The following is a 16991-nucleotide window of genomic DNA, read 5'->3' on the forward strand; positions in this document are numbered from 1 at the left end:
TGAACTATTATTGCATTCTCATTAATGCAATAATACTGATTGAAACTTTAATCAGTATCAAAATTATGCCCAAACATAAAAAATTAAGAAAGTATCAAATACAGAAATTTGAGTGCTGATGCACAGGGGCACATTTACCCCAATGTTCATAGCAGCACTATCAACAATAGCCAAACCATAGAAAGAACCTAAGTGTCCATCAACTGATGAATGGATCAAGAAGATGTGGTATATTTATACAATGAAATACTACATGGCAATGAGAAAGAATGAAATCTGGCCATTTGTAGCAACATGGATAGAACTAGAAGTTATTATGCTAAGCGATATAAGTCAGGCAGAGAAGGACAAATACCGTATGTTTGCACGTATAGGAGGATTAGGAGGAAATTAACAGAGGACAAAGTGGGAGAAGAAGGGGAAAAATAGTTGGGGAGAGGGAGGGAGGCAAACCATAAGAGACTCTTGAATGCCGAGAACAAACTGAGGGCAGATTGGGGGGGGCAGGGGGAGAGAGTGATGGGCATGAAGGAGGGCACTTGTTGGAATGAGCACTGGGTGTTATATGTAAACCAACTTGACAATAAACTATTTAAGGAAAAAAGACAAATATAGAAATTTGATTTTAACACAGCTACACTTAACTTCAAATGGGAAAAAACAAGCTATTAAAAATCTCTTAAATTTAGGAAAGTGTCCTGTATATATTGATAGGTACAAACAATAAAAATCCATCTTTTACACTTGGAAATCCAGTTATATTTTTCATAGTATTTTTAATCCAATTTCAGTATATGTGCTGCCGAGCAAGCACTTTTTAATCCAATTTCAACCATTAAAAAAAAAAACCCTCAAAATTCCATTTCCTCTGAAATTCATCATTACTTCTTCAAGTTATATATAACATTTAAATTTCTAGAGACATTCATAGTCAAGAACTTACCTATTCATGGCAGGATCATTCATGAAAGCTCGATAACCTTGCAAGTAAAACTTGCAGAGTGTCAGAACCCCCAAGGCAACGAAGGAAACCGTGAAGACCAAGCCCAGAAGTGAATAAGGAGTGCTGCAGCATTCAGCAATACTAGAAAAGAGGGGGCAGGGGTAATGACAGATCAACGTTTTCTCCTGGAAATAAAACCATCTTAAGACTTCAAATAACCATCAAGCTTGATCTGATCCTTAGAAATTAAAACACCCCAAACTAAAATTTGAGGTAAAATCACCTAACCACTCCACTAATAATTTAAATCTATTCTTATTATTATCCTAACCCACACCTTTAAAAAAATCTCTTTGGCAAATATTTAGTATAATAGAACTATATCTGAAACAAAGTCTATTTTTATTTATCTATCATCTCTTTCAAATGTAGTAAGAGCTTAAATTTTGTTCACACCTTAAGAAACATACAATTATGTGTGTGTATAAAAAAAAGGAACAGAGAGAATTACTTGGGCAAGACACCTAAACCTCATCTAAAATCTCAGTATTAGGGGTACCTGGGTGACTCAGTTGGTTAAGTATCTTGAGTTTGGCTCAGGTCATGATTTCACGGTTTGTGGGTTCAAGCCCCACGAAAGGCTCTGTTCTGAGAGCTCAGAGCCTAGAGCCTGCTTCAGATTCGGTCTTGTCTCTCTGCCCCTACCCCACTCGTGCTCTGTCGCTTTCTCAAATATAAATCAACATTAAAAAATTTTTTTAAATAAAAAAACAAAAAATAAAATCTCAGTATCATTTTTTTACTTTTTAAATAAGTTCAAACTAGGGGCGCCTGGGTGGCTTAGTCGGTTAAGCGTCCGACTTTCGCTATGGGTCATGATCTCGCGGTTCGTGGGTTCGGGCCCCGCGTCAGGCTCTGTGCTAACTGCCAGCTCAGAGCCTGGAGCCTGTTTCAGTCTGTGACTCCCTCTCTCTCTGACCCTCCCCTGTTCACGCTGTCTCTCTCTCTCTCCTAGAAATAAATAAAACATTTAAATAAATAAATAAATTCAAACTCATTCATAGCTTACTGATTTGTTAAGCCTATTACACTATGCTACACTTCATCTAATTGTGCTTTTCTAATAATAATCTGGTTTAAAACACGACCAATCCCAGTCCCATGCTTAGGTTATTATCCTAACCACAGAACTCTATTTCTTTTCTCTTTAAGTTGAATTACCTACTGGATCATCATAAAATTCTTCACAAAATTTCCATAGTAATTACATAAATATCAATAGCAGTGAAATTCATTAATAATGAGTAGGCTATCAAAATATACTTGATATCAATTTATTGCATGTTTACAGAAGCTAATTATCAATTATAGCTGTTATTTTCAGAAAGTACAAAATCAGGGGCACATGGGTTGCTATGTCGGTTAAGCGTCTGACTTTGGCTCAGGTCATGATCTCCCAGTTCATGGGTTCAAGCCCACATGGGGTTCTGTACTGACAGCTCAGAGCCTGGAGTCTGCTTCAGATTTTAGGTCTCCCTCTCGCTGTCCCTCCCCTGCTCAAGCTCTCTCTCAAAAATAAACATTTAAAAATTAAAAAAAAAAAAAAAANAACATAAACTATAAAAAATTTAAAAAAATAAAAAATAAAATAAACATTTAAAATAATTTTTAAAAAGTACAAAATCACTCAGTGCCAATACATTTATTCTACTTATTTACTAAATCAGGTACTGTCCTATGTCATTTTTATTGACATTTCATTCTGTGTAACATTTTCCCTACACCACTTAATGCACAGTGCCCCGTAATTTAGTTGGCCAAGAAACAATGACTCACTCTATTAATGAAAACTTAAACTTTTATCTGTTCATATGTATTTTCCCAAAGGACAGTTTCATTCTTGCCTTTATGTACCAAAGAAGACATATATAACACACACACACACACACACACCCCCATGTGCTAGACTGGGGGCCTGAGATTCAAACTCAAGAGTGGAAAAAATGACAAATACAGATCTAGCATAAGCTCACAAAAAAAGATACATTAGTAGAAAAAGTACTCTGATCTTAAGACTTTTTTTTTTTAATCTAAATCTTAAAAACCGAGTCTTAGAATTCCTTTGGGGCAAGTAGCAAAGTATTGGGATATACTCATTTCACCGATTATTTGACTATCTGAATAATGAAGCAAAACATTACGAATAACATGGAATAGGGGCGCCTGGGTGGCTCAGTCGATTAAGCATCTGGCTTTGGTTCAGGTCATGATCTCATGGTTTGTGGGTTTGAGCCCCATGTTGAGCTATGTGCTAACAGTGCAGATTTTCTCTCGTTCTCTCTCTCCCTCGCTCTGTCCCTCTCTCACTTGTGCTTTCTTGCTCTCTCAAAATAAATAAACAAAAAAGATATGGCATAGCACAAGAGTAAATCATAGGGTTTGAACTCAGATGGGATTTGATGTCGGCACTGTTTAAGCAGTGTCACCTGGGGCAAGTTACTCTTGGCACAGTCTCCTCAGCTATTAAAATGATAATGATAATAAAGGTACCTATCTCCCAGGGTTGCTGTAAAGATTCAGTGTGAAGAAAAGTGTTTAGTAGTGTGGTTGGCATATATTAAATACTCAGTAAATAATTATTTTTAGTAACATGTTTTCTTGTATTTACCCAACCAATAATTTAACTCAAAATTGAAAAAATATTTTTAAAATTTGCTAGGTACCTTGACATTAGCACCTCTGTTTACTGCCAGACAGAGGTATCCACTGAATGAAAATCCTTCAATTAAATATGGGGTACTCTAATTTAACTGGAAAAAAGTTAATCTGCAAAACCTAACTATTCCTAGATCAAAGTTTTCTCTTTCTAAGATTATGTATAGTATCACATGTTCTTAATTACCTTGTCAAGAAAAGGAAAAGAAGTCTCTCGCGTGATGCAGGCTGATCTCGAGTACTGAAATAGGAGTAAATCTGAAGAGCAAATAAGACGAGCCAGAAAACCATGAAAAGTACAGGGACCACGAGTTGATTCCACAGAGACATTCCCAAGGCTAGAAGGCCATATACCTCTACTACCTGAATAAGAAAATAAGATAGGAAAACATCTCGTATGACTTCAGCAAACACATTCAAACACAAAAAAATACTTAAAGAGAAAACTTAAATAGCTTTTCTTTCATTGTAAGGTTGTTTCAGATAAATTCCTTTAAAGTTTTCTCTGTACATACAATAAGTACCATATTTTAAAAAATTCACTGAGTTTTCATTACTATTAATATTTGGCACACAATCATCAAATGACCACAAACTGCCCTTATGGTTCAGAGTAAAGTCACTCTCAGAGTACAACTACATCAAAAGCAGGTTGTAAACTTACTCATCTCTAAATCATAATGATCAGGACTACCATAAATGATGCAACAGTGCTTGAGTGGCTAGAAAAACAGACAATATAAAAGGAAGAATTTTTCAAGATTTAGTCAGGAAATGTTATAGGTGAAAAACAGTTTGATGGAAGATAGAATAATCACTGGAGTTTCATCTACTGGAAAGAGAAGATATTTAGCAAGTCGTCCCCCCCACTCTCTGATAACTCAATTCCCATGTATTTTTCAAACAACATTTCTCAATTTATTTGGTTTGCTAAGTGCATTAACACCAGGGAAAAAGGTACATGTAAAAATAGTTTACTAATCTACTAACAAGTAAATTAGCTTTCTAGTTTATAAAATAATCTCTTATGAGAATGATTAGGAAGAATCAATTTTCATAATCTGATTCAGCCTAAGAGCACAGATGTAACCAAGTTTCTGGAGTTACTATGCCAGGGACCAAACCCTGGTAACACAACAGTGTTCTACAAACTCTAAGCTACAGAACTAAATGGTCTTGCTGAAACTGTGTGTGATACCAGAACAGGTCAATAAATTACAAATATCTTAAAATACATGGACTTCAAGTTATTCTGATTTCTAATTAATACCTATCTCTAGGTAGATAAAGATCTTTTAAGCATTAAGTTAAAACAGACTGATATGCAAGTTATTCTAAATTTAAATTCTTGTCACAGTGGGGGTGGGGGCACCTAAATGGCTCAGTTGGTTCGGTTAAGCATCCAATTTTGGCTCAGGTCATGATCTCATGGTTTGTGGTTCAAGCCCTGTGTTGGGTTCTCTGCCAACAGCTCAGAGCCAGGAGCCTGCTTCAGATTTTGTGTCTCCCTTTCTCTGCGCCTCCCCCACTCACACTCTTTCTCTCTCAAAAATAAACATGTTTTAAAAATTATAAAAAATATATTTTAGTAATAAATTCTTTCCATCTGTAAATCAAATGCTTCTTTTAAAATCTAGTCAAGATTAACTTCTATTTTTCCCCTACTAGAAAATATTGAAAGAAAAAGCAAATTGTCCAACTACCTGAAAAATTATTATTAGCAGCAAACTGTTCATTGAGAGGTAGAGAGTACTTTTCCTTTCCATTCAAAAGACAGATGACTTAAAAGCCTAATAGCTATTTCTTGCCTATTCAATTCTTTTCAGGTTGTGAATTTCATAACCTATAATTTATTTTCAACTACAACATCTAGTGATGCATGAATCTTAATGGCAACCAAGAAGATAAACATGACATTGAAAAATGAGGGCTCTGTTCTTATAATGACTAAACAGTACCCAATTAATGTTTACTTCCTGTCTTCTGTTTTCCTATAAAGGATAGCTCCACAAGATTGAGTTCAAAGGAAAATAGTAGTCATTCTTACTATGAATGCAACTACAAAGCTTCCCCATGAAATAGCTCTTCCCTAAGTATGAGAATAACTTCCTCTTCTCTGAAAGACCTACTTTTAGGAAAACTGCCCAAGTTAATCATTACATAAGATGAATAAAGAAGGCAGAATCAGGCTAGGGCCAAGAGTATAGGAAAATTTTTCTGGGAAATCTGTCCCTGGGGCTACAGCTACAACAACAACAACAACACAACAACAAAAACAACAAAAACCTACTTTACTTAGTAGTTTCAGTTTGGTCAATCTGAGAGCATCCTGTACCTTAAGGTCATATACACATAGTCAAGAGGTAGAAAATAATGTTCATTTAACTTTGTTTTTATAGCTCAATGTCAATTTTAGTATCTATTTCATATACTGAAATTTATCAATTAAGGCAAATGTAAATAGTTAAATATCTATTGTTTCCGTCTGGGAATAATCTGTTTTAGAGCAAAGGCTGAAAAAAGTAGGATAGCCAGAAGCATTGTATCTAAGCAAAATCCATCATGTTAAAACGACTTAACTTCTCAGTTTACATAAATTAGGCAAACATTGGGGGGAAAACTGTAGTTAAAGGATTATGACCAGGAGAAAAACCAGGATTTGACTCTAGGTTTTCAATTCTGTATTACTTTGGTCTTTATTATAATACTCAACACATACAGAATACCATCTGCCTAGCACTGAACTCATTTAAATCTCAGAGCAACCCTATGAGTTAAGTACAACTATTATTATTAGCTCCATTTTATGGATAAACCAACTTAAGTGACTATCCCCAGGTTACATAGCTAGTAAACAACAGTGCCAGAGTCAAAATCCAGACACTCTGTTTCCACAGAATCACTTTACTGCCTCTCTACAGAACAGTTCATAATAAAAAATCTCAGATGTTCCTAATTAGGTTGCTATTTAGAAACTGTCCAACAGAATGTGACCATAACCATGACTGTGAAATAACAATGAACTAAATGTTTAATATAACTAATAGTTATGTAGAATTTTATCGACCTGTGTGTGGTTGTGAATCTTACCTGAACCAATTCTCTGTATGCAGACTTAGCAAGGTTATAAGGTACTAAAAGATTAGACCCAAGAAAATAGAGAACTTCCAATCCAGTAAAAATCATAGCAAATTTGTTGATGATAACAATTGTCTCCAGAGGAACAAGGCAGAGTCGTGCTAGCAGGGGAAGCATGTGGGCTGAAAAGAGCCAAATCTGCTTCGTTTTCATGACACAGGAGCATAAAGTACACACCACCAACTGACCTAAAATGGGGAGGAGAATGCATTTAAGATTTGGTATTCACAAAATAAAAACAAAAGACACTGCCAATAAGGATGATGATACAGCTTTTGAAAAAGTTTAATTAAGATCTCTTAGATAACAGCATAAATCAAATTTTTAGTTCATCTGACCATAATTGCATATTCATATGTTCTGTCAATTCTGAGCATCAATTCCCTAGGTACTGATCTGAAAACAGCAGCATAAATATCCACTAGTCTTCATTACATTTCAGATAACATATATAATACAGAAAACATTTTTCTTAATGTCTAGTTCAGTATTATAATTCAGTCACTACTATTTATATAGAGCTCCTTTTACAAAGGCCCATCAATGTTTAACTGTTCTGATCTATAGGTTAAAAGCATAAAATCCAAGAGACACAGTTACTTCTCTAAGATCAAGACACAACAAAATTTATTCCGAAATTTTCAAGCTTTAATTACATTTACGGACCATGCAAGCCTTCTTCCTAAAGGATTCAATAAAGTAAAACTTTGTTTAAGCAACAAATTCTTCTCAGCTGATTATGCATGATTATAGAAAAGTTAGAAAATACAGAGAAATAAAAAGAGAAATAAACTCAATCTCTTATATCTTATAATCCACTATCTTTGGTCCATTAATAAAAGCACCGCATACAGAGTCTAAGCACTGTGTCTGAAACCTAGTAAGTGCTCAATAAAAATGAGCTATTCATACTGTTACTTTTCCAGATTTATTCTACACAATACACAAATGTTTTATTATATAAATGAGATTATAGTGTATATACTACTTTACGATCACTTCTTTTCAGTTAATACATATAATACATGTATCTCTCTCCATACCAATAAACATATACACGGGTTTTTTGGTTTTTTAGTTGTATGGTGTATTACACTGAATACACAGTATTAGCATTTGGTTGTTTTCAAATAGTTCATAATTATAAAATGCTTTGTTTAAACATCAGGCTTAGATGTTTATCGCTTATGACCTCCTCGTATACTTGGAGCACATTTCCTAGTATCTTCTTAGACTAAAATCCTCAAAGCGGAATTACTGAGTCAGAAGAAACATTTAAGACTTTGACACATAAAATCAGACTGCCCTACAGAAACAAAACACCCAGTGTACAGGGTGCCCATTTTTCCACTGACTTGCCAATAGTAAAAATAATTTAAGGAAAGGAAGGGCAAGGAATATTTCCTAAGCTTTTTTAACTCTCATTTTTTTGATTACCAATTATAAATAAGTACATAAAAATAATCTGCAATTATTTACTGAAATGCTTGTTTACATTCTTTGGCCATTTCTACTGGGAAATGTAGCCTCCTAGGTTTTAAGATATTAATTTCCTATGTCATATGACTGTATTTTCCCAATGTGTTATTTAAATATTTTTTAAATTTTTTCTCTTACAGGAGTTTTTACTGTAAATGGTCAAACCTATCAAACCTTTTCCTTGATGGTTTCTACCTTTGGTGCCATGGTTAATCAGAAGGGCCCTCCTACTCAAGATTATACAAGTAATCACCTACATTTTTTCTTTTTTAAAATTTTTTTAATGTTTATTTTTGGGAGGAAGAGAGACAGAATGTGAGCAGGGGAGGACAGAGAGAGAGGGAGACACAGAATCCAAAGTAGGGTCCAGCCTTCGAGCTGTCTGCAGAGACTGACATAGGGTTCAAACTCACAAATCAGGGTATCATGACCTAAGCCAAAGCTGGACGCTTAACCAAGTGCCCCACCTAGGTTTTCTTTTAGTATTCTTTAAAAATTAATACATTTGGAATTTATTTTAGAATAAGGTAAAATTGGAATTTATTTTAGAATATTTTAGAATTTCAGTATTTATAAATCTTCACTTAATATAATCAGGTGATTTAAGCTTAAGAAACACTACTATCTTATAAAAGACAAAGACCAAAACAAACAGAACAAAAGATCTGAGAAAATGGTAATTCAAGGGATAAAAGACAGTTTCAAAGAGATAAATGATAAATCTAAGAAAGAAAAAGACTGTCATAGTAAAAAGCAGCATTCAATGAAAACAAGTAGCTGAATATTAAAAATATACAACAAAAAAAGATCTAAGTGTTTTTCCAGATGTTTGTCCCTTTTTTTTTTTTTTGCCCTTTTAAATGTTTGTTTATTTTTGATAGAGAGAGAGTGCAAGCAGGGGAGGGACAGAGAGAGAGGGAGACAAAGAATCAGAAACAGGTTCCAGGCTCTGAGCTGTTAGCACAGAGCCTGATGCAGGGCTGGAACCCATGAACCTCATGAGAAGTGAAAACCTGACCCGAAGTTACAAGGCTTAACCAACTGAGCCACCCAGGCGCCCCTAGTCAGTTGTCTCAAAACTAGCTACTGGAATCATCCAATTCTTTTCTCATTACTTTGAAATGCCCCTCTAGTATACTTTCAAATTTTTATATATTTGAGTATCAGGACTTGCTACTTTTTTAAAAAAATTTGAGAGTGAGTGAGTGAGCACGTGTGTTGAGTGGGGGAGGGGCAGGAAGATGAGGGAGAGAATTCCAAGCAGGCTCCAGGCTGTCAGCAGGGAGCCCAATGCAGGGCTCAACCTTAGGAACCATGAGATCATGACATAAGCTGAAACCAAGAGCCAAGAGTCCGATATTTAGCCTACTGAGCTACCCTTGCACCCTAGAACTTGCTATTTTTTCCCCAGTGATCTACTCTGATGACAGTACCACACTGTCCCATTTCACTAACTGGACAAGTCTCCTCTCATTGCTCCTTTTAGAATTTTATGAAAATTCTTGGGGCGCCTGGGTGGCTTAGTCGGTTAAGCGTCCAACTTTCGCTTAGGTCATGATCTCACGGTTCGTGGGTTCAAGCCCCGCATCGGGCTCTATGTTGACTGCCAGCTCAGAGCCTGGAGCCTGTTTTGGAGTCTGTGACTCCCTCTCTCTCTGACACTCCCCTGCTCACGCTGTCTCTCTCTCTCTCCTAGAAATAAATAAAACATTAAAAAAAGATTAAAAAAAAAAAAAGAATTTTATGAAAATTCTTGAACATGTTATCTTCCAGATTAAGACTCACATAATCAAATTTTCTTCCTTCTTGCCAATGAAGGGCAAAATACTTTTGAGATTTTTGTTTGTGTTCAATCGGTATTACTGTTATAAGAATACAAAAGTGGCAACCATTTTTACATGAAGCTAAAAACATTAACAATCTACCATGTTATAATGTGGCATTTTCTCCAACAAATATTAATTTTAGCCTTTAAAGAATTGATATTAAATAATGTGAAAAATATTCATAAAGGCATAATAGGAGGAAAACTCATAATACTAAAAAAAAAAATAAAAGCAAAACAAAACAGGAGGAGAGGCCATCCCATGAGATATGATAACATTTTAGAGGGCAGAAAACTAAGAGATAGGAGGCAACTGACTGTGGTTTTAGCTAAGCCATTACTCTTATCCCCACCCTGAGGGGAAGACTGAGGTTTACTGGAGAGACTGCAACAGGCTCCAGGACATCACGTACAGCGCAGAGCAGAAGTATGATACTCAAAAGCAAAGAGGGAATTAAAACAAAAGTCTGCACCGAGAGATGAAATCTTTCTAGATATCCAAACATGCTGCCATGTTTATTGTTACCATTCTAGTCACTGACACTGGCCTTCCCTACAGGGGACAGAAAGATTCCTCTTTGCGGAAAATGACCAAGTCCAAGTGAAAAGACATACAAATATCCAAGAACTTGAATCCCACTTGAATACCAACTGTGAAACATACCAACTGTGAAACATACCAGCTGGTAAGCCCTAAAGAGATTCCAATCAACAACTTAACTTACTTCAAAAGAGATGATCAGTTAAGGACCCCCTCGATATTTAAGTAAAATTTATGGTTTAATCAGCCTCAGATGAGGCCTAGACATCAGTATTCATAAATCTTCACTTAATATAATCAGGATTCAAATCCAGGCTTCAGAAACACTACCATCCCATGAAAGACAAAGACCAAAAAACAGAAAAAAAATCTCAGAGGAAATAGATAATTCAAGGAATAAAAGAATGCTTCAAAGAGATAAGTGATATACCTAAGAAATAAAGTGTCATAGTAAAAAGAAACGTTCAATAAAAACAAGCTCATGGATATTAAAAGTATACAACAAAAAGAGGTACAACAAAAGGATTGGAAGATAAAGTTGGGAAATCTCAGAAAGTAAAACAAAAGACAGAAAAAAGAGAAAAAAAGGAAAACAGAACAGAAATAAAGTTAGGGGGTCACTGTAGGAAGAATATTATCGAACTGACAGGATTTCTAGAGAGGGCCGAGAGAGAAGCTGTGACTGGGAAGGAGAGGCCTGTGGAGAGCTGATGCAGCAACGCGGAGCAGGGTGGAACAGCAGAGAGCCAGGGTTTGTCACAACACTGGTAGGTTTTGACTTTTAAAAACAAGTGTATTTCTTTGATTAAAAAATTAGCAAAAACTCAAGAAGAAAGTACTTAGAGGAAATGTTTTAATACTAGGAATGATTAGCAATGTTCATTCTCACACATCTTATTTTCACTGTACTCACAGCTGTGATATTTAAATTTCCCTGTCCAGCATGATGTAAACTTCCTCTACACTCTGAAAATTCCCCGAAATCTGTGCCAGCACATTCAGTGCTCAACTCTGGGGTTGCAGGCTTCATCTTCTTTCATAGAACACTATGATTCATGTGCTAGGATTCTCTTTAAGAGAAGACCATTTCTCCTATGTAGGTGAAAAAAGGAAGGAGTAGAAATCTTTCCTATAACCTCAGAAGAACTGGAAGAACTGTGTCTATTATAATTGGTAATTCTGAATAAATCAAAATCACAAAGCAATCTTTGGATTTGAGGATTCCACTATTAGAAATAGCTCCAAGAAGTCTGCAACTCTCAGAAATGATGGCATATTAATATTATTTAGTTTTCTTCTTCATTTTAAATTTTTTTAAAAATTTATTTGTGAGAAAGAGACAGCATGAGCAGGGGAGGGTCAGAGAGAGAGGGAGACACAGAACCTGAAGCAGGCTCCAGGCTCTGAGCTAGCTGTCAGCAGAGCCCAACACGAGGCTCGAACCCAAGAACTGTGAGATCATGACCTGAGCCGAAGTCGGACGCTTAAACGACTGAGCCACTCAGGCGTCCCTAATATTACTTAGTTTTTAATTAAAAGTTCATTAATGAAATGGAAGAAAATAGAAGGTACTTATAATCTAAATTGGAAGAAAACATAGTACTTAATAGTTTATGAATTTTGTTTTGAATTAACTGAATCTCAGCTCAATAAACAGAATAACATAGCCACTGATGGGAAAAATTTAAGGATATGTTTCTTTTCTTTCTTTTTTAAATGTTTTTATTTATTTCTAAGAGAGAGAGAGAGAGAGCGTGAGCAGGGGAGGGTCAGAGAGAGAGGGAGACACAGAATCCGAAACAGGCTCCAGGCTCTGAGCTGTCACCACAGAGCCCGATGCGGGGCTCGAACCCATGAACCCTGATATCATGACCTGAGCCCAAGTCAGACGCTTAACCGACTGAGCCACCCAGGTGCCCTAAGGAAATGTTTCAAATTTGTACTATATTGCATCCATCATAGAATAAAAAATACCTTACAAGGTCTCTAACCTAGCAAATACAGTCGACCCTTGAACAATGCAAGGGGCAGGGGTGCCAATATCCTGCAGAGTTAAAAATGCTTGCCTAACTTTTGACTCTCCAAATATTAACTGCTAAAAGCCTACTATTGACTGGAATTCTTACCAATAACATAAACACATATTTTGTATGTTATATATAATACATACTGTATTCTTACAGTAAAGTAAGCTAAGGAAAAGAAAACATTATTAAGCAAATCATAAGGAAAATAATTTTAAAATCCACTCTGTGAAGGGACGTCTGGGTGGCTCAGTCGATCAAGCATCCGACTCTTGGTTTTGGCTCAGGCCATGATCTCATGGTTGGTGAGATCAAGCCCTGCATCAGGCTCTGTTCTGACAGCATGAAGCCTGCTTGGGATTCTCTCTCCTCTCTCTGCCCCCTTCCCTGCTCACTCTCCCTCTCTCAGAAAAAATAAATATACATTAAAAAAGCATTTAAAATACACTCTGTGAAGATTACTGTTCTCCTGCCCCTAAGGCAGTTCCTGTAACTTTTCTCATCTAGCTTAGGTCACACAGTCTCAATCTAAGAGTGACCAAAACTCTGAAGCTGATTTAGGGTTAAGGCTTTTCCCTTACTCTAGCTCAGGCCTCCTATGGGACTACTGATTGAAAACTCACAACTGTGAGAGGAATGGAGAAGTTATGGCAGGCTTTGTCCTCTTTTTCTCTTTCTTGCTGGCTCAACTCCGTTTGAAGCATATGGGAAAGAAGGAGAGTGGGAAGTAGCAAATTCTTACTGGACTCCACTCTTACAGTGACAGGGTATTGCTGCTCCCCAAAGCTGCGACATTTAAAACTTATCCCCCCTTTTCTCTTGAGCATTTTTATGGTTTCTTCAGAGATTGTTCTTATCACTGTGGCTCTCCCACCCTTAGTATTTGTTATATACCCTCCCTCTAGCTGTTATTGGTTTTTTGGTAAACTCTTGGAGGTTCAATCCCTACTGGGAGTCTTCTCCTTCCAAAGGCCCTCTTAGAAGGACCTAAAAAAAATCTCATTGACTCCTGGGGCCCTTATCTAGTTCACAGGAAATTAACATCCTTTGCCTAGGAAGATACAAAAGAACCCTACAAGGCATTTTCACCATGTCCATAGTCAGAAAACTTACAGCAAGCCCATACACTCTTGGCCTTGATACTGAATAGAATTATAATATGAGCCACATATATAAATTTTAACTTTCTGGTAACCTCATTTGAAAAAGTAAAACAACAAAAAAAAAACCAGGTGAAATTAATTGACAATATTTTATTCGATCGAACATACCCCATATATTATCATATAATACATGATAATTATGTATCACATAACATATATAATTATATACTTTTTAATGTCAATTAAAAAAGTAACAAGACATTTTGCATCCTTTTTTGTACTAAGTCTTAGAAAGTGGGTATGTATTTTAACACTTACAGCTTATCTTAATTTGGACTAGCCACATTTCAAGAGCTCAACAGCTACATGTGGTTAATTTAATTTTATTTTTTTCATGTTTGTTTATTTCTTTTGTGAGAGAAAGACAAAGTCGGGGACGGGGGGAATGAAAGTGAGGAAGGTGCAGAGAAAGAGATAATCCCAAGCAGGCTCCACACTGTCAGCACAAAGCCTGACGTGGGACTCAATTTCACCATGAGATCATGACCTGAGCTGAAATCAAGAGTTGGATGCTTAACCAATTAAGCCTCCCAGGAGCCCCATATATGGCTAAATTCAGATGGTACAGCTTTAGATTTTCCAAGTGTGGGTCAGTTCACAGTATCCCCCACTAAGCCACAGAAGACATGTGACTTTCCAAATGGTCTACTGCTGATTTCTTTAAATGTGAATGGCTGGGGAGGTATTTCAGAGCAAATAGCTCTCTAACGAAATTCTCCATAATCTCCAACATTTAACCTTGCAACACCCTCTATATGGATGAGTTTAAGAGTAATAAAATAGGTTTTCTGTCACTTCCTTTTTTATAATTTCACCATTATAGGTAGGGTCTGGTACATCACTTGGGATGCTCTATATTATTTTTGGGTCTTAGTTATTAACACTATTTTTAACATTCTGCTACCTAAATATTTCAATCATGTCTCAAGTTCTTGATATTATGGCAATCTATTTTTGGATATAGTAATGGCTCTCAATAACGATAAATGAAGACATTACATATTTAATTTTAATCTTATAAAATAATAATTAGCTTTATTTAAACATTAACCTTCCAAATAGTTCACGTATCATTTAAAAACACAAGGAACTATAGGCTATGTATGATTATTAGCATGTAAAGAAAATAATAAGCAAGGGTGGTCTCTACCTAGACTTTCAATTCTTTTCTAATACTTACCTATTAAGGCTGTGGTAAACCGATTCATGGAGAGAGGTTCTAAATACATTGGTCCTTCATAGGCAGACTCCAGTTCACTCCTGACATAGTCCCTAAATAAAGAAAATGGTAAGAATGTATTAGATACATACCAAGCACACATGGAAAAGAAAGGCAATTAAAGCACAGTATTCTTATAAAAGGCATATTATGTTAGTAATACTTCTTTTCACATGTATACTAAGGAAAAATTTAGGAATAAAGAACTAGATAAAGATGGCTTCCATTTCCTTCTTCCATGCATGGATCAGAATTTACTGAATCTGAATCTTACTATGGAGAGATGACAGCCAAAAGTCCACTTTGTGGGATTTTCTTTATTACCATGGCCTTATTAAATAACTATTCCCAGTAAAAAACCATTTGAGACACCAATCCTCAACCCTACTACTTAACTGATAATACCTAATAATACTACATCAAATTTCCCCTCTTTTGGCTTTCTCTCACCATCATACCTATCTTACTTACCCCAAAGTTTTATCCTCAATTATTCTTACAGGTAAAATCACTAACCAGTTAGAAAACTGGCTCACAGGACAATCCTTAAAAATTGTCACTTTCAAAAAAATGGTCACTTTCAACTCTATCAAGAATATAGAATTATAATATTTAAATAGGCTACAGATTCATTTTGAAACAAATTTTAGATCACATCCAATATTCCTTTTAAAATTTAATTCATTTAACATGATTACTGAGAAATAACAAGATTTAAGTAGAAAAGAGCCTTTCCACACCGAGAAAACTTTCAGAACTTTCAGTGCATAAGGAAGCAACACAAAAAGGGAGAATTTAACTTATTATCAGCAAATTAAAATAGTAATATTAGAAGAATGTTAAGTTCTTTTGACATCACAGTAGGGAAATTTGTGTAAAAAAGTTCTCCTTTTCTTCAATTACTGAATACTTTATTCACTGTTATTTAAAAGAATTTGAATGCGTCAGTGTTTCTGAACAAACCCACAGCTATATTTACTTTTTCCATGAAATTACTTCCTATTAAGCAATCAAGCTGAATTCCTTTCGCATAGTAAGCCAAACAAGAAATGACCCTTACATAATCCAAAAGGAGAATACGGCAAAAAAAACCAACATTAAAAACTAAAATAAACTTTATGAGTGGAAGCAGTTTGGGGGACAATTACAAAAATCAACAATGGACCTAGATTCTTGGGTGATTTAGCAATTCTTCTCTATCACTCTATAATGACCACTTCTAACAAACAACATATTAACAGTCTCTTGTTACTGAAATTCTCAAGACAAATGATTTTAATGCAGTGCTGGCCAACCAGGTGTGATTTTGACCCCAAGGGGCATTCTGCAATGTCTGGAGACATTTTTAGCTATTACAATTTAAAAGGGTTGGCGGTGCTCTGAGCACGTAGGGCAAGAGGCTGCCACAACATCCTATCTCCAGTGCACAGGACAGCCCCATAACAAAGGGTTACTCAGTCCAGAGGTCAATGCTGAAACCCTGGGAGAAGTACAAATGCTACCATACATTCAAATTACATATAAATATCTCAATACTACATTACTAGATAGCCATCAATGCAAAATTATCACATTTTACAAAGTTTTAAGACAGAAAACTAAGAATTAAGAGAATTACAAAACTTAAAATACACATATAAATACCACTTGAAGTCGTTGAATATGCTATTAAAGAAATAAATTTATATTTAAAAGAGCTCTAATTCTGAGTCCAAGGCCTCTAAACGCAAATAATTTCTTTGTGGCCATAGCATATTCCTCTCCAACAGATCCAGCTACAAAGAGGGAAAACCCACAAAGACAAAAAGCAGATTGATGCTTGTTAAGAGCTGAGGGGGAGGGGAGGGAAAATGGGTCTACAGGAGCACCATCCCCAAGGGAAAGAGCCAAAAGGTGCTCCCCAAAGGGTTGGTTCAGTGTCCAGGATCTTTCCTAGTAATGCTG

The 16991-nt window shown here is 35.8% G+C and overlaps 1 protein-coding gene across 2 annotated transcripts in view; it reads right to left on the reverse strand.

Moving 5' to 3' along the window:
* RNF145 (ring finger protein 145) overlaps positions 1 to 16991 on the reverse strand; it is a 57701-nt gene that overhangs the window by 14920 nt on the left and 25790 nt on the right. For both annotated transcript variants that reach the window (XM_077780788.1, XM_077780789.1), the window contains exons 4-7: positions 15009 to 15100; positions 6749 to 6984; positions 3846 to 4021; positions 944 to 1084 (exon numbers count right to left, since the gene is read on the reverse strand). In XM_077780788.1, coding sequence (XP_077636914.1) covers positions 944 to 1084; positions 3846 to 4021; positions 6749 to 6984; positions 15009 to 15100 — 645 coding nt within the window. The remainder of the gene's footprint in view (positions 1 to 943; positions 1085 to 3845; positions 4022 to 6748; positions 6985 to 15008; positions 15101 to 16991) is intronic.

The sequence above is a fragment of the Crocuta crocuta genome, unplaced genomic scaffold (assembly GCF_008692635.1).
Source record: "Crocuta crocuta isolate KB4526 unplaced genomic scaffold, BGI_CrCroc_1.0 scaffold343, whole genome shotgun sequence".
NCBI lineage: Eukaryota > Metazoa > Chordata > Mammalia > Carnivora > Hyaenidae > Crocuta > Crocuta crocuta.